The sequence below is a fragment of the Accipiter gentilis genome, chromosome 27 (assembly GCF_929443795.1).
Source record: "Accipiter gentilis chromosome 27, bAccGen1.1, whole genome shotgun sequence".
In the NCBI taxonomy this organism is placed as follows: Eukaryota; Metazoa; Chordata; class Aves; order Accipitriformes; family Accipitridae; genus Astur; species Astur gentilis.
In genome coordinates, this window is record NC_064906.1 from 773516 (window position 1) to 791888 (window position 18373).

Sequence of the window (18373 nt, forward strand, 5' to 3'; positions counted from 1 at the left end):
CCTCATAACAGAGGGAGGATATGATGGGAATTACAAAAACTACCTCCTAATAAAGTTCCTACAATGCAAACATCACTAAAAAGTTTCATGTGGTATGAAAAATGATCTACAATTTCACCGAAGGAGTAACTGTGGGTTGTTAGAGGCAGCTACTAATCGCTTGTATCTTTTGGGAATAAATAGAGCTTCTGCTACTTAAAATTTGGTGCCTTTCTAAAGTCCCAGGGCCAATTTTATGGGGGGAAAAAATTACTGTATATTCTCAGCTCTGGTTTCCTCCCTTTAGGTCCCATCCTTCCTGATTTCCCAAGTGAGAAAAATGAATGAGGCAGCAATGAACAACAGCAAGAGGCAGCTGATGTTTGACAAAGGAGTGAGAAAACTTCTGAGGAGAAAGACCATGGAACGGGACAGACCTGAAAGACCAGAGGTATGATAAAAACATATCATTTTCAAGGGCAGCTTTAACCAGCCTCCCTTCTTTCTTACCTCATAAAAGCTTCTCAGGGTAGGGAGGAAATTTTGCCATACAAAAGATGTGCTTCCTAGTCCAACATCCTGATAAGACAAAGCTTTTCAGATTGATTGAGAAAAGGTGAGGAAGGCAGAATGATTTCTAGCAGCCTCTTAGCTTTTACAAACACATGCTGGTTTTGTACCTGTTTTATAAGAAAATGGTTATATGTGGACTGTCCTTGACAGCAATGATCTGTATATATTCAACAAATGCATAGATCTGTAGCTGCGTAGTAGGATGGTCCATATTAGAATTAATTGCACTTACCTGTGCCCTAGTCCAGGCTACTCGATATTCTTCTAAGCAGAGAGAAAAACCAGTTTGCCTAACATAGACACCAAAGCTGAGTCTAAATTTTAAGCACCTAACGAAGTAGTTTGTGTTGTTATTCCCCATATAGTCAGAGGAGAGAGGTGGATACTTCAGAGGATTTCCAGAGCTCCAGGTGTAGTTCAGACTTAGGAAAGTCTGATACAAAAAAATCTTCCTTTGGAGGTCTTAAAGCCAGCAGATTTTCTCCACTGCCTAAATATGGAGTTTAGGAACTTACTTGAGTTGTGCTACCTCAATAGATACCTAAAATTAACTTAGGTATTAGGTGTTACATATAATTTGGGCAACAAAGCATGTTGTGTATACATGCATAACGTATACAACCCCTATAGCAGCTTATACGTAGTATTTCCATGTAGTAACTACCTTTAATAGCCTGGAGAGAAAGTCTTTAGAGTCTTCCATGGAGGTTTAAAAGAATGGAGATTGGTGAATTGTAAAAGGCATAATTAAGGAACTGATGAAGTACTCTACAGTTATTGAATTATACTCTTGAACAGCAAAGGAAAAGACAAATTAGGAAGGAGTGATATTGAGGTTACAAGAAATAGAGAATAAGCCACCTAATACAGACAACAGAGAAAACGCAGAAGGGAACGTCTGGGGAAAAAAGAGAAAGAGAAATGATACGTATGAATTGTGAATCCATGCTAATTCAGCTTTTTGGAGAAATTATTTGCCAGCACGAACTGAAATATATTGTGGGTAGGAAGAACACACATTTGTGCTGCAGATGGAGACAGAGATGTTTGCTTAAAATGGCGATGTAGACTATTGTGTTGCAAAACTGTATTCACCCTGGAACAAATATAGTGAGAGCTTCTGAGGGGAGTCAATTACTGCAGTCATTGCACCTTCAGGAAGACAAGTTCATTGATCGTAGTAATTGGCTTTGCATCTAATCAAAATGAGACTAGCCATGGCAGGTAGCTGAAATATGAATGGTAAATTGGAGGCAAACTCTGTTTGGATAACCGAGTTGAATTTTGAGAGCACTTAACACAATCCCCAGGTCTCAGATGTTCTAAATTACACAGGGACAGAGACTGGAGAGACTATTGTACTCAGCTCAGCAGGGTATTAACTGGATTAGAACTGGAATGCAAGCCTTGCTAATTGATTTATCTGCCATTAATCATGGAAGAGTGCATAAACTTCATAGATGATCATTTGAACCCTACACAAGGTCAAATTTCAAATTAACAGAAACCATATGGTACTTCTGATATTTTATTGTACACATGCTTTGATCTAGTTGAAGCTACAGAAGTGGAAACAGAAAACTGGATCTTCGTGCCACAGGAGAATTTCATCTTTAAAAGGAAGAACAGATATTCCTAATCATTTTTATGTATTTTTAAATAAGCAGTTGGTTCACTGACCAATGTTAACAGCAAGCAGTTAAAATTCAAGGACTTGACTTTATTCCATGTGAACTTATGTAGTACTTACCAAGGAGTTTTTGTCTTTGTGTTGTATCTCATTAGACCGTATCTACAAATTTGCATGTTTAACTGTAAATATGGGTTTTGAATAATCAAGTGAATCCAGGAAAGTGATTTTTGCAAGCAACTTCAAAAGAGTTGCAGAACTGCTTCTGAATGGAGCTAGCAATATTTGCCTTAGACTTACTCTACTGAATATTGATTTTAGGGAGCTGTCACTTTTCCCCCATACCTGCAGTCTGACATACCCGAGGGGGTGATAAGAGTTTATGCTCCACTGCATTCAAAAGTCTCTATGGCAATTCAACTCAACAGCCAAACAAAAGCCAAAGACATCCTGGCTCGATTCCATTGTGAAAACAGGTGGGTAAATCAGAACATTTTCTTTTTCCTGAACAATAATGTCAGAACCATTAATGAATAGATTGTTCCTTTTTCAAAGACTCATTATGTTACAAGAACTCTTTTTCTAATATAAAATTGTTAATTTATGGTTATGTTGGTCAAAGAAATTTTAAGCACTGATTTTATTCTTTATATTTTACTTAATAATTGGCTTCTATACAGAATCAATCTGCCCTCTGTTATGCCACTACTGAAAACATGCCTTTTATAGACTTGCTGCATAGAGAACCCAGAGAGATTGTCTTACATCTGCCCATAAAACATTAGTGTTTTTATTTCTGTAAAGTAATAATTATTAAGTTACAGGAAATGGTAAATTGTATCTGAAAGTCTTTTCTGCAAAGTCTTCCCATGTTACCACATAATGCTGTTCTTGAAATAAATAATAAAAAATAAATAATAGAATAGAAGGTTTAGTTAACCATGACACAGTAATCTACCTCTCTAGCAAATTCAGTATTCTGCAGTCCTTCATTCAGTAGAATTCCTCGCTTTTGATAAGTAAGTTCACAGGGGAAAAATATCAATTTTTAGCTTAATATAGATGGTGGTTGTTAAGGCAGTGGTTATAACAGAAAGGCAAACTGAAGATTTTTTTCCATTCTAGCTGTGGATCATCACAGACCATGAGACGCCAGATCCAAAGTTTACATGAAATTGGAGGAAATATAGGTAGGTCTCATTTTTGAAAATTCAATTCTGAATGTCCTTAGCCTCCAAAAACACCTCAGAGCAGTGCTGTTTTCACACAGCTGGGTCTCTCCTACACTCCAGTCCATCTGCAGGAAAGAAGCCTGACCCAAAAGCTGTTAAAATCAATGTAACAATTCCTTCCGACTCCAGTGTGACTGGAGGGAGGAGACAGTCACCCTATGGCTGGATCTCAGCTGGACTCCTTACAGTCTTGCCAAATTCATCTGACCTTTCTCTTACCTCTCTCACTCTCATAACTGAGCATTTTTCCATGGTTAAGAGATCCTTAGTCTTCCTCTCATGAGCACATTCCACCTCACAGTCAAGCCTTTTCCCAAGACCTATTTCTTCCTCACTGTGTTTAATTGTTAACCTCCCCCAAATAAAAAACACAGAACTGAGAATTCAGTCCCTGCATGCATGGGTGTACTATACTCATACTAATCCATGGGATTTATTTAGATTGTAAATTCCTTGCAGTAGGGATTTTGTCCTCTTCCGTGTTTCGTGCAGTGAGAGTTTTATAATAACAACAGTGGAATAACGCAAGTTCTAGCCTAAAGGTCAAAAGCCACTTTTTAATTTGATATTGCACGGTCCTGACCCTCTCCTTTCTCTATTCTTACTAAAATTCTGGATGCTCTGTTGAATCTTTTTGTCAACTGTCTGATAGATTATTCCATAATTCTTCTAGATTCAGCTCTAAACAGTTTCTATAAAGTTACTACAAAACATCGCAGACTTGCTTCAGCAGCAGTTAAGAAGCAAAGTCTTTATTAGATACACAAAGATAAATTTGATTAGCAATTTGTTTTGCCTGGCTAAACAGGGTGACCAATCAATGCTAAAACAGGAGAAGATCCTAAAGGTCTTATGAAACAATCCCAAGTATTCCCACCATGCTCTTTCAAAAATCTGGATGTTTAAATTGCATCTTCATTTAAAATTATTTTTATAGTCTCAGATCTTTCAGAGTACCTTAGTCCACTGATTATTCATTAATTCATTTATATTGCTTTCACTTGAATAAAATCATTAGGATCCCAGTGGCCTTATAAGTAACTGTAAAAAAATTTTACCATAATTCTTTGTGTCACAGCAATGTAACCTCACCAGTTAAATGGCTTCATCACCCAGCGTAAATACAACATAGTCCAACGAATCAACTAAACTCAAGAATTTATTGCCTTGTTACTCAATTAGGAGGCACCAAATGCCTCTTTCTGTGGCAAAGGCAGCAGGGACTCCCCAACCACCCAGCTCCTATCCCCAGTCACCACCTAACGAAACCCTCAAATGGCCAGACTTCAGAGAACTCCTTTTTTTTTTTTTTTTTTTTTTTTTTTAAACCAGCAAAACAACAACTGCCAAAAACCTTGATATCCCTATATTTCTTTGCAAGATCCTAGCTGGATGGGAACACATGTTTTACAGAGCAACTTTCTCAGCGTTTAAAAATAGTGTAGAAACAAAGTCACAGAGTTGTAATTCCAGCCCAGTAAATCCAAATAAATAGAAAAAAAACATACTGTGACACTTACAGTAATAGTGTTGCTAATACTTCTAAAGAAACCGTAATATTTCTTCACTATTTGACTAAATGCCTTGTCCATAACTCGGCATAATGCAGGGCATCCTGCCTGGAAGTGAAAGTGAATTCATGACTCTCACTGAGTAAAATCACTGGCAAAAATTACCAAAAAATTACCAAAGCCCCTGTTTGTATCCAGCCAAGATGCAAGCTGGACACACCAAACTAGGCTTGCTACGTGCAAGTTGGAGATACGTTCCAGGGCATTTTAACATAGCTCTGTCCCATTTACTAATGTGCTCAAAACATCCTATGAATCATGGCTGCTGATTTCCATTTCAGGTCAGCACTGTTTGGATCCAGATGCATACATGTTAGATGTTTACCGTGCAAATCCTCAGGCAGAATGGGTGATAAAACCAAAAGCAACCTGAAGCAGAAGGCTGCGGTGTACAGGACAAAAGCCAAATGGACAACAGTGATGCCTGTCATTTTAAGAAGCTCTTGCCAGAGATGAAACAAAATGGTAGCTACAGGACATCATTCCTTCCTACTGTACTGCCCAACTGATGTTCACCATATACTACTTTTGGTATAAGCGTTATGTATACTCCGGGTTCTAGACCATTGGAAAATATCACATCAATTATGCTTTCATATGGATTACACTTGTGCCAGTTGGCCCAGGAGTTAAGGAGAATGAACCAAGGTACGGTGCCCAGAAAACAACCTGTTGCATACGGAGTTGTTTGTTTCCTGATCTGTTGTTAGAACATGAATTTTTGGAAAGGATCCAGTGGCATCCAAGGATGCATGAAACACAACCGACCACAGCGTAACACAGAAACATCACAGAGACATTCAAGAAGAGAAAGTATTTGTCATGCATGGAAGAGAGGAGCTTGACCTGCAGCAGTGCCAAGACATAGCTGTGTGACAAAATCAAACCTTTCTGCTGTACAGCATGCATTACTGCAATATTTACGCCTCTCCATCACTCCTCATGAGTATCTGATGCTGGGGAAGGGAGGGAGGCAGGAGGAAGAACTACTGTATAGACAGATATATTACTTTATGTACGTACCACTGTATGTATTACTACCAGTCTTCCAAATCAGCTGTCTGGATCACATCACTGTGTGCAATTGTAGCACCACAAACCATTTTCTCCTTCCTTCCCGTCACACACGCAAGCTTCAGGAGATAAATGCTAGGTGAGAAGAGGCATAGTCCGCTGGCTCTATTTTTTACTTGACAATCTCAGATTTAAGTCTGTGTAATACCATAATATGAGATATATGTTAATGGTGCCACTTACAGCCATCATCTTTTTTGTTAAATACTATAGTTTCTGAATTTGTAACCTGATTCTTTTTATTTTAGCTTTAATATGTAAGCAACTTTTATGCTATTCAGCTGCATTGAGAAGAGAGATCTTTGTCCAGATCTTGTATAATATGGCATGGAGAAGAAAAACAGCTTCCAATGAGCAGAGGGTTTTAATACTCTTATTTAACATTTACACATTAAGGCCTTAAAGCCATAGCCAAACCAGGCCCTGTTGTGCTGAGGGTTTTACAAATACAGAGCAAATACATAGCAACTCCTTTTACAGATGGCATACAGTCTGAGAAAACACACAGGCTGATAACAGAACTGTGGGCTGCAGCTGCATTGGGAATGCAGCACAGCAGATGGACGTATGTCTAGGTTTCAGCCAGTCACAACAGCGAGCACCATTCTTCACCTAATCCTCTCGTTTTGGGCTGTACTTTACAGAACTAAAACATGTTTGTTGAGTAGGGAAATCACAAGTTTCTGGAAAACAGCAAGTTGGTGGGTGGTTTTTTTCTTTTTCAATCTTCAGTCTTATGCAAAAAATGGGAACTAATGCCTTCAACTGCACTGCAATGTCTCCATCATTGGATGACGATATTGCACAATGAATTCACCCACAGTCTGAGCAGTGGGTTTTGTTCCTGATCTGGACACACAGATGAGGCAGAAGCTAGTGCCCTGTTTACCAGGTAGCAATGTAAAAGTGTTCTGAGCAAAGTCCTCCAGGTGAACGTAAAATGCACTGTCCTACAGAGAAAGCCTGTAACTTGCGATGCTCTGCTGAAGCTGTGTGATGAAGATTTGCACATTCTAGAAACCCTACTTCTGGTTCAAAGTTAATCGTGTTCTCCAGTAGTTAACATTCATTGTTAGCGTTCAGTGAAAGAAATCAATGTTGAATCAGTAATTTTACCAGCAACAATAATGTCTACAGAGGGCAGAGCCCGCCTTTCTTTCTTTCCTTCTTGAGATAAAAAGTGATAAAATTTAGCAACATTATCCTTTCATTTTCTTTAAAATGTTTTAAACTTGCCTTTTTTTCTTCTTAACACTAATGGATGCATAGTTGCAGCCAGGAAAAGACTGGGACAGTTGTATTATAAAATATGAGGCTTATTTTGACAACTATTTATTTTAAATATATGAGATAGTAAATCTGTGGTTTGTTCATAGGACTAAGTATAAACATTTTGTCAAGTGCTTTGCTCCTGATTCCCTTTAGTTCCCTCTGTGGCAATGGACAACTCTTTTTACTATGCTACACTTTTATTTTAGCTGTAAAATGGGGCTAGTACTTTCCTTATAAAGGTAACATGAGAATTAGTTGAGTTAAAGTCTGCTCTCAGATGTAGCTAAACAATTCCCTGAGCAGAACAGGAGCTATAAACATCCACCTAGGAAGGACAAACTCAGCAAAGGATTTTATGTGGAAAGTGATTTGAATACGCAGAACATCATATAAATGCTAAGCATCATTGTACTTATAGCCAATGAAAGAGCTTTTACAACTATACAGAAAGCCAAAACATTAACTAAAGAGTTTGAAATGTAGCAAATGAGAACTTTCTACAGTACTTTCAGACAAATACATTGACCTCCTCTGTCTTGCCCACTCACTTCACTCTGTGTTCTCAATGGCCGTGCAAGGAAAAGTACAGAGCACCCATGTGTTCACGTGGTAACTTGCTCAGCATGTTCTGGACTCTGAAACAAGGACTTCATCAAAATTATTTCTGAAATAGATCTCACTGTATTCCATACAGGATACAAGGGGTTTTTGGAAGACTTTCACCTTTTACCACTTTGCAACTTAGGAAAGCCAAATCTCATGTAATGAAATGCATCCTGTGAACACTTGTTTTATACTAAAATTGCCTATGACTTTAGAAGACATGCATATTAGCAGATGAACTAGATTCTATGTACAGTGCCCAGACTACTACAGCACAGCCAAATACCTGCTGTCTCTGAAACAGAATGGCAAAATTCTTTTGATACAAATGAACCTAATGACCCATGTGTACTGTGGTTAACACTGTTACACATTAAGTTGTTTTGTGTTGTTGTGGTACACTAACTTGATTTAATATGCAGCAAACTGAACAATATCTATGACATTTTTGAATATGAGGTCTCAGCTTTAGGCCTTGTATTTCAAAATGCTGGTGGAGGGACTGGGAATTTTGTTCCTCCTAAGAGCAGTTGAAGTCAAGTTATGATAGGATCATCACCTAACAAAAAGCAACATGTGGAAAGCTATTAAGAAGGAAGCGGTAGCAAGCAGGGAGAAACTTACTCAGCAAACTCCGAAGATGCCTCAAGCATTTATGTATTCCATGGTTCTACAAAGACAGCATTTTGCATGTCAATACATAGACAGAGAGAGTGTATTGCAAGAAGTAGGTATTGGATACAGACTGGAATATTCTAACCTGTTTATGCAGCTGATGTCATTAGAATGTGTGTGTGTGCACGCGCTTGTGTGCAAATGTGTCCATGTATAATATTAACTACCTCACTCTGCATTTTCCAGGAAAAATATTTTGGCTTAAAGGTTTACTATTCCAAAACTTTCTATTATTAATTTCACCTCTCCACTAGTCTTTAACATTGATAAAATGTTTCTCCTTCTAAGAGCCAAGATTTGGAAATTACCAAAAATATATATTAAAAGACATATTTCAGGATATGGATGAAATTTTATCCAAACTGTGTTGCATCAATTAGTGCTTGTAATGTAAACCTTATGAGATCAGATCTTGGGGTTAATAGACAACAAATACAACCATACTGTGTTTCAGTTTTTATTTTTCAATGGCTTTCCATTAATGTGCATCTTCTCTGGAAAATAATACGATGCCACTAAACAAAGCAAAATGTTTGTATGTACGTTTCCCTTGCAATCCTCATTATGTTATGTGTTTTGTTGAAGTAACCCTGCACATAAGTGTATTTGTACAGGAGAATGTGTCCATTCTATTGTATCCATGTCGAAAATAAAAACAATACCAACAAAGCAAGCTCTTCAGATCTAAACACATGGTTTTCAGATAGAAGCAGCTGACAGAAATTGCAAAAAAGAGTGGTGAATCTGTCTTAAAAGCAACTCTGTTATAGCACCTGAACAGCTAGCTACACAATGAAGCAATTCTGCCATCCTTCAAGTGGAACAGTTCTTTGCTCTTGCACTGCCTTGATGCACAGTACAAAAGGACACTGCTTGGAAGAATCCTGCCTCACTGAAATCCATTACAAACTGCTTTGGGGTTTCATTTGAGCCAGTATTTTTTAAACTAGTATGAAATACATAGAGCAAACCTGCCTTTAGAACAAATTGTAAAAATGCATAGTAAAAGCCAAACAAAATTGTAAGCAGCAAACAAAAATGCTGCTAGTTCAAAGATAAAAAAGGAGAGGGAAGTGACTTGTAAAGAACTATGTTTATTACAGATGCATCTTCAAGTACGAAACATGTTTGTCACTTCTCAGTGGTCAGGCCAGCTGATGAATGGATGGCCTTACTTGAGTCAGATCAAGTGTGCATCCCCCAAGCCTGGCTCAAGCACAACTACTGAAAGACTCATTTTAGAAACAGAGGCAGGCACAGTAGGAAAAGGTAAAGACAGAGCTGCTGACTGGCCTGTGAGTTAGGAATCACAGAGCACCAAAGGTGCTTCCCTGCGTCCTGTAAGAAATACTGTTTTCCCAAGAAAGATGCATTAGTTCTCATTGCCAAAACACATAGCTGTTCCCAAACCAGACCCAAATGTTTCTTCACCAACAAAACATTTCATATACATCTCTATGCTGTGGAGTTGATGCTTGTCCTGCAGCTGATTAGATGAAAACAAACAGGAACATAATCCTCCTAGACAATGTGACTATAATGGGGGTCAGAAGCACTGGATATTATGGCAGAAGGAAAAGGGATTGGAGCTACCATACAAAGTATAAATAAGAAAATTCTATTTATTACACTCTGTAATCTGAGACCTTCAAAATTATGCCTTTAGTCTCCTGCTCCCTCTGCTGGACTCTATCCACTTGTACTTTTCACTTCTTAGCCTTCTAGCTCTTTTTCTTCTAACTGAAATGTATGGACAACTGAACTGCATGAAATGCACAGTTTATTGTAGTTTTATTATGTGGTCCAAAATGATTACCTTTTTATAAAATGACCAACACACAATAAAATGAAATACTGTCAAGTAATCAAAAGAAAACATACTGTAAACACTGATTAATAAAAATTCCCAAAAGAAAAATACCCAATTAATGACATTAACATTGCAGCAGAGGTATTTGTTGTTTAAAACCATTTAGTTAAAATGCAGACATAGAGCTTCTGACTAAAAAAAAAAAAACCTGAGTTGGAAAACAACCAGAAAATCAAGGAGATGCAGACTCTTACCAATTCTTCTTCTCATTACAAAATGAGAATGAAAAATAACAGATCAAAAAAACCCCTCTCAGTCCAGACAGACTTTGCTGCAGTTCAGTGCTCAGCCCCAGGGCAGGAATGAGGAAAGACTCCACGTAGGTCAAAAGCTCTGCTGAAGTCAAACAATTCTGCCTGTTGGCCCTTGGTCAACACAAGGTTCTTCAAACAGCCACGGAATGAGCTCTTGCTTGTGAGGCAGTTTTGCTTCACATCAGCTGAAAAACAAATGTGAAATACGTAGAATCTATTTCCAGTGAACTGAAACAATACAAAGATCCAGGTTATTATTCAACTGCTTTCCCTCCCTCCCAAACAAGTGATAAAACCAACGCCAAAGGAGCACCAAGTTCCTTTCATGTTTGGATGATCTGAGACATCCCACCATGGACAGTCACTGCTGCCTTCAAGCATAAACCATGCACTGAGACAAGTTGTGCAGTTTGCAGAAATAGTTTGTCCCAGGGAACAATGTGATATAAAGAGAGGGGAAAAGAAGGGGAAAGCCACTCTACATAGGTGTCTTCCAAGTTAAAATTGAAACTGGCAGAATATGAAGCAACAGCTGAGCTGGAAGTCATGGGCTCCATTGGCAAACCAAACCATGAAGTTGGTAGAGAGTGCAACTCTTTCCCATACCACCTGTGAAACAGTTCATTTCACCTTTGCAGTACTCAACTAAACTGAAGAATTTCTCTGTTCTCTATGAACCCTAATCTTTACAGATAGAGCACAAAGAACAATTACCCTATCACATTACCCTATTTAAAAAAAAAAAAGGGGGTCACAAGATGCTCATAATGCTGCTTTGGTATTCAAGGAAGACCAAATATTAAACAAGATCTGGTTAATTAGCATTAATTTATTTTTCATAAAGCACTAAAACCTTGTCCAACAGAAGGCTCTGTAACATTTCAAGCTATTATCCCTAAAGCTTTCCAAGTATTTAAAAGCTGAGTGTGCCCTTCAGACATGACCACTCTGTTTTCACACAAATGGAAACACCTGAACTGATAAACTGTAACAGCTGTTTCAGAGACAAATGGATATGGGCATTTTATGCTATATTTAAATGCATAAGATATTCAAAACCATACGAAGCCTACTTACTCTCAGTACTGATGTGTTCATTGAAAGGTACGCCTGCAAAAAGGCCAAACTCATGATGATCGAAATTCAATCCTCTTAATGAATACAGTCTTGACTCAAACTATCAACTAATTAGTTGCACAACTTAATTGAAAATTAATTCAATTACATATTTTTTGTGTTACTATCTTTTAATATTATCAGAGTATGATTGACACAGTTACTTCAGAAGGGAATTTGCACAGAACAAGGGAAATACATGTTCATCTGCAGCAGCTTGACTTCTGCCTGCACAGCCCCTGATATAGAACATTAGCAAAAATAAAGCAGGGAAAAGCACTATAGAAACCTTACTCAGATGAATGTGAAGGAAAGCCTTAATATCAAATTGACTGCAAAAGAACTACACCGTAACATACACAGGTAGGGACATTGTGAAGTCAGAGAAACAGCAAAAGACAAACCACGTGGAGGAAATCCTTCACAGAAACTAAGGATTTGTGTAGGAAAGTGATACGAGTTCAGTTAATCTTACCAACACACTCAACAGCTAAATGCAGTCCTTCACAAAGACAGTATACACAAGTATTAATATGTTGTGATCTCAGCAACTGTGGAAAATGGTAACTATGATTTATAACACAATCATGAACTTCATGAATCAGAGAGAGGTCAGGGGAGAAGGGAGAGGGAAGGAGGGCACATATGTTAAGAGTAATTCTTATGAGAAAGAGTAAAAGCAGAAGGGAGAGAAAGGAAAAGAAATATTATTGTACCTACCAGGGTAGCCTCCAACGTAAATGGGATTGTTTGTATCTGCAGATGTTGACTGGATGTAAGGATTATCAGTTTGAACCAAATTCCCATCAACTATCAGCACAATACTATATTTGCTTTTGTTTGCTTGAAGCTTGTGCCATTTTCCATCACACAAACTATTTGTGCCTCTTGGTTCATATGTAGCTGTTATTCTGCCAGCTCCATTGTTGACATGGAATAAAACCTGTATAAACAGCCAAATGCCAATAAAGATATAAAGTAAGAATACATGAACTAATTTGCCTAGATAAAAGCACAATCATGCTGGTGCAGAGATTTCAGTTTTAATAAGTGTTTGGCAATTATGCAAAGCTAATTTTTACTTTGATACATAGAGTGTATCCTTATTGAAGTATCTTTAAAATCTGAAAGATTTGGATGCATCCATGCATCCATAGCTTGTATACTTCACTTAGGATTTCAATGTTTTTAACAAATATAAATCAAGTAATTTTCTCACAGAAGGCGAGACTTCAGACCTGAAAGAAGATCCACTGAAGAGAAAGAGAATGGACTGAAAGCACTTGTCATTGCCAACACATGTATTGATTTATTTCATGTATTTATTTTTCAAAGCAGTAGACATTTCCTCAACTCTGTGGTGAGGATTAATATGTAAATATTAACTGAGAAAGTATGTCTCGGAAACAGTGATATCTAACACCGTCTCTAGCTAAGAAGTTTTGAATAAAAATGAGCTATTTCTGAGAAAAGGAAATACTTAAGAGCAATCAAGTATATATTTTTTGTGCACAAGATGAGTGGAGAACTATGTATTGTTTGTTAAAAGGTTTACGGAGCAAAACTGCCAGCAGAAGTAGAGAGTTTTAACTGCTCATGAATATTTGTAGTGTGTTTGCATAGCAAGGTTTTGGTAGCAGGAGGGGGGGGGCGGGGAGGGAGGGAGGGGGGGAGGGGTGGGTATAGGAGTGGCTTCTGTGAGAAGCTGCTAGAAGCTTCCCCTATGTCCGACAGAGCCAAAGCGAACCTGCTCAAAGATGGACCAGCTGCTGGCAAAGGGTGAGGCCATCAGCGACACTGGTAGCACCTCTGGAATAATAGATTTAAAAAGGGAAAAAAAAGTTGCTGTGGAACAGAAACTGCAGCCAGAGAGAGGAGTGAGAATATGTGAGAGAAACAACCCTGCAGACCCCCAGGTCAGTGAAGGAGGGGGAGGAGATGCTCCAGGCGCCAGAGCAGAGATTCCCCTGCAGTCCGTGATGAAGACCATGGTGAGGCAGGCTGTCCCCCTGCAGACCATGGAGGTCCACAGTGGAGCAGATATACACCTGCAGCCCATGGAGGACCTCATGCCGGAGCAGGTGGATGCCCCCAAAGATGGCCATGACTCCATGGGAAAGCCCGCACTGGAGCAGGCTCCTGGCAGGACCTGTGGACCCATGAAGAGAGGAGCCCACACTGGAGCAGGTTTTCCGGCAGGACTTGTGACCCCATGGGGGACCCATACTGGAGCAGTCTGTGCCTGAAGGACAGCACCCCACGGAAGGAGCCCACACTGGAGCAGTTTGTGAAGAACTGCAGCCTGTGGGAAGGACCCACACTGGAGAAGTTCATGGAGAACTGTCTCCCATAGGAGGGACCCAATGCCAGAGCAGGGGAAGAGTGAGGAGTCCTGCCCCTGAGGAGGAAGGAGTGGCAGAGACAGCATGTGATGAACCGGACCACAACTCCCATTCCCTGTCCCCCTGCACTGCTGGCAGGGAGAAGGTAGAGGGAAAGTAGGAGTAAAGTTAAGCCCAGGAAGAAGGGAGGGGTGGGGGGAAGGTGTTTTAAGATTTGGTTTTATTTCTTATTACCCTATTCTGGTTGATTGGTAATAAATTAAGTTAATTTTCCCCAAGTTGAGTCTGTTTTGCCCATGGTGGTAATTGGTTGATCGATCTCTGCCTGTCCTTATCTTGACTCATGAGCCTTTCATTACATTTTCTCTCCCCTGTCCAGCTGAGGGTGGGCATTGATAGAGCGGCTTTCATGCACACCTGGCATCCAGCCAGAGTCAACCCACCAGGATATTGAAGAAGAGATTACAAAACAGGATGCTTTGTATGTGCAATAATATGTTTATCAAGGACAAGTGTAGCTCCAGAGCAGAACAAGTATTAAGCTACAAGAAAGGTATATATTTGGTCTAACATACAAGGTATATTGTAGAGGAGGTCACAGTGGCTGCAGACTAACATAAATAACACTAATTAAGAAGGCAAAAAGTTCCAGTGACTTCTGCTAATCTCACATTTTAGTGTATGATGATGAGAAATCTTGAGACTGAAAGTCTGTCCCATACTAGTTCTGTGGGGATTTAGTTCAGACATTTTGCCTCCATCCCATTTCACTGGTGTCTATTTAGTGCTACCCAACAGTTCTAGCCTCCTAGTTTTAAGCAAGCCTCATGAAATAAGTGTGACAGCACAGGGCAGCCTACCTTGCCATTTACAATCTCCAGTCCAATGGCATCAACCTTAGCACTGCTGACCCCGAGGAGAACACTATGCATCGCTGTTGTACGAAACTCCAGTGTGATGTTCACATCAGATCGGACTTTGTAACCTTCTCTGACTGAAAAGAAGTTATAAGCTTCTAATAGAAGACTTTTAACCCACAGTACAAAGTAGAACACATACATTGTCATTAGAAGGCCTAGAAAGCTTGTTAATTACTCTGCCAGGATAGGACCTTGCAGAACCTCTGAAAAGTAAGTTTTCTGAAGTCATAATTCACATTTTATTCTAGAAAAGGCAAATGCCCAAATAATTTTTCTTTCATTAATTTAGATTTAATACATTCTATCTTATTTTTAAGAAACTGTAAAGAGCACATACTAATGTAATCCTTCACGTTACTTCACAAGCACCCTACGTCTTTTGTCTCCATACCCTTTAATAGACCTTAACTTAACATCATGAACATGGATATTCTTAGCTTGAAGAAAGAGGTAGTTCATTTCTTTCCCAGTACTAGAATCACTAGCTCCTTCATTTGTAGAAGATAGCCCTTTGCAGAAGTGGCCACTTTTGGATGTACGTAGTAAAGGAACTCAGAAATACATATGCAGGGCATGCACTCTGTGTGAGGAGTCAATTAATTACATAGAGTTCCAGCAAGACCTAAAAAGAGTATGTTTTCATTAACATTAATTTAGTATGGTACTGCTTTCATTTAATGACACTTACCAAGAGCAGCAAAGCCACTCCCATCAAAGAAAGTACCTTCCTGCACAGTTACATAGCATTTATTCACAGCAAAGATGGAGACAGGGCTCTCATTGTCCAGTTGCTTGCTGTTAATTGTCATGCTACCAATGCAGGCAGGAATACTGTGAGTCACCTAAGCACATTGAAATATAAGAGTTAACATGTAATACAAACTGCTGCCATGCTCTCTTAGTAATTGACTCGTAAATAAAAAATTCTCTGAACAAAACACAGCAGGATCTAAAATATTTACGTAATTACATTTCTATTTATTACATATACAAGGTTACAAATGTACATAATGTCTTGGAGTCAAAATAAATATTGTTTAGAAACACAGTATTCACTCTCTAGCATAAAGAAAGAATTGCATTTGCCTGAATGTAAACAGGGATACCCCCAACAATTAAGGACATTCCAAACATGCTTCAGCAAATTAACAAGTAAATCAAGATTTTTTTAAGACATTTTGGAAGTATAGATCACCAGATTTCTATCCAGCAAAAAGATTACTCACTACTACTATTTCCAGCAATTGCAGATTCAAAGTATTAAAATATTTTTTAGCCCCATTATCCAATTAAAAAGCACGGGTGAAGAAAGCATGCCCAGGAATTGAGAAACATTACCAGCACCAGAATCCTCCCTGAGATAATGGGCTGCACAAGGAGGAAGGTGACAAAAACCTGCCCTCTAAAAGTATGTGTAAAAAGTATGTTTTAATTTCAGACAGCTAAAGCTAGCCTTTCAGAGATATTTAAAGCACCTAATACCTATTTGAATGCAATAGTGGCTTGGTACCAAAATGTCTGAGATTCTAGGTCATATTTTTATCATATACTATGAAACACAGAAATTTATATTAATTATCTATTTTTAACAGAGATTGATAGAAGGAAAAAAATCTATTAAGGGCTAAAACACAAGAATACAAGCTGCAGCTAGAGTTGCTACGCCATAGAAAGCTGGCAAGATTTATCTGGTAAAGGGTCATTACTTTCTTGTTTCCTTCCTTAAGTACTTCTTTTTTGCCCGTCAGAGACAGGATACTGAATTAGATTGGTTTGATGTAGTATACTCATTCTAGTATTGCAAAGTGTCAGAGACGCTCCACCACCCCAACATTCTTACATTCCCAAGATTCTTCGGCACATAGTCTAAGGGGAGTCCTCCCACGTAGAGCTTCCCCTCCACATCCAAAGAACTGCCATCTCCCAGAGCGCTGACTGCTACCAATTCCTGTCCATCCACAATGATTATACCTTTTCTTTTAACATATTCTGTCTTTATCTGGAAATGAGAGCATGCAAACATGAATCAGTTATCCAGTCGTCATTTGTCATAGAAATAAGCAAGACAAATTTTTAGTGTTTACATTGCTTTGACATACTGTACTGAGGCATCCTCTTGAAATTCATTGTGAGGCTAAGGCCATTTCAGAACGCAACTGAGCAGCTAAACTGCTTCCTTGCCTCCCCAAGGGCTCACAATGATTGCATGTTGTCCTACAGAAGTTTTTCAGTGTCTTAACAATCATTATTTAAAACCACTAGTTTTTTGTCTTAGGATATGCATACAACACTGAGTTTGAAGAGGGCAGTACTGTGCTGGTCTTCTTCAATTACTGTGCTGCCTACCAGCTGAGCCATCTTAGTTTTCTGAAGAGCACACTCCTACACTTGAATTTTATGATGGGCAGTACTGAATTTGCTATGACCAAAAAGCCTTCCAGTTCTGTCCATCTTGTTAATTCATGCCCCTATGCCTTCCTTGCACTAAAGAAATTAGTCACATGCAGATGAGGGTCTTTACTTGAAGTCAGCTAGCCATTCATTCTTCCTTGGTTACTTTTAGCCCCACTCAGAATCCTGACCAGGCTCAACATGAGGTTTCATGAACATTTGGGTTGCTAAAGGGACAAAGTGGTACAGCAGGGTGATATGAGCAGATGGCAGAGAATGGGAAGAAGTGATTCTTTCAGCAGCAATGCATTAGCTTAAATTGATTTTAGAACTACTGCAGTAATCACCCCCAGCTGTGAAATGGTATGACAGCCTTAATCTCCAAAAAAAGGTTCAAGCTCATGTTTTTATGTCCTGGGTAGTAAAGGTATATCAGCTCTCATATGGAATCTGTTCACCTCTTCAAAAGTGGATAGTGTGAGTATGAGTTTTACATCAGTATATTTTATTTTAAACATGCAGCTATAAATCCTGGAGTGTTCTTCCTTTCAGGGTAGGCAGGAGAGCTTAGCTATGATCTCTCTGACAGAAGTTCACATTTGCTTTTTTTTTTATTTTAGTTTTTTTCTTCAGCTGATTATATATGAAAAGCAAAAATAACACTCTGCTGATTCCCAAGGCACCTAGGAGAGGTGGCAGCTTTGTGTCATCAATCACTTAGTCCCACAGAAGCCACTTCCTGGAGTAAAGGCATCACATATGGACAAGGGAAGGGAAGCTTAGCAGGATGAATACTATCATCCTCACCTGCCTTAAGAAAAACTAACATGGTCAGAATTGCTTTTAAAACTCATGCAGACATCACAGCCAT

The 18373-nt window shown here is 38.9% G+C and overlaps 2 protein-coding genes across 3 annotated transcripts in view; one reads left to right on the top strand and one right to left on the bottom strand.

Annotated features, from left to right (window-relative positions):
- The window catches only part of ARHGAP28 (Rho GTPase activating protein 28), a 77061-nt gene extending 66982 nt beyond the window's left edge, over window positions 1–10079 (top strand). The window contains exons 12-15 of one of the 2 annotated variants that reach the window (XM_049830179.1): window positions 287–430; window positions 2504–2658; window positions 3308–3372; window positions 5267–10079. In XM_049830179.1, the coding sequence (XP_049686136.1) occupies window positions 287–430; window positions 2504–2658; window positions 3308–3372; window positions 5267–5358 (456 nt within the window). In that variant the 3' untranslated portion in view covers window positions 5359–10079. The remainder of the gene's footprint in view (window positions 1–286; window positions 431–2503; window positions 2659–3307; window positions 3373–5266) is intronic. The other variant, XM_049830180.1, reaches the window with a different exon arrangement.
- Window positions 10080–10754: 675 nt separating this feature from the next.
- The window catches only part of LAMA1 (laminin subunit alpha 1), a 108225-nt gene continuing 100606 nt past the window's right edge, over window positions 10755–18373 (bottom strand). Inside the window, exons 59-63 of the mRNA XM_049830181.1 lie at window positions 16952–17110; window positions 15800–15953; window positions 15052–15185; window positions 12570–12792; window positions 10755–10918 (exon numbers count right to left, since the gene is read on the bottom strand). Of these exons, the coding sequence (XP_049686138.1) occupies window positions 10758–10918; window positions 12570–12792; window positions 15052–15185; window positions 15800–15953; window positions 16952–17110 (831 nt within the window). The 3' untranslated portion in view covers window positions 10755–10757. The remainder of the gene's footprint in view (window positions 10919–12569; window positions 12793–15051; window positions 15186–15799; window positions 15954–16951; window positions 17111–18373) is intronic.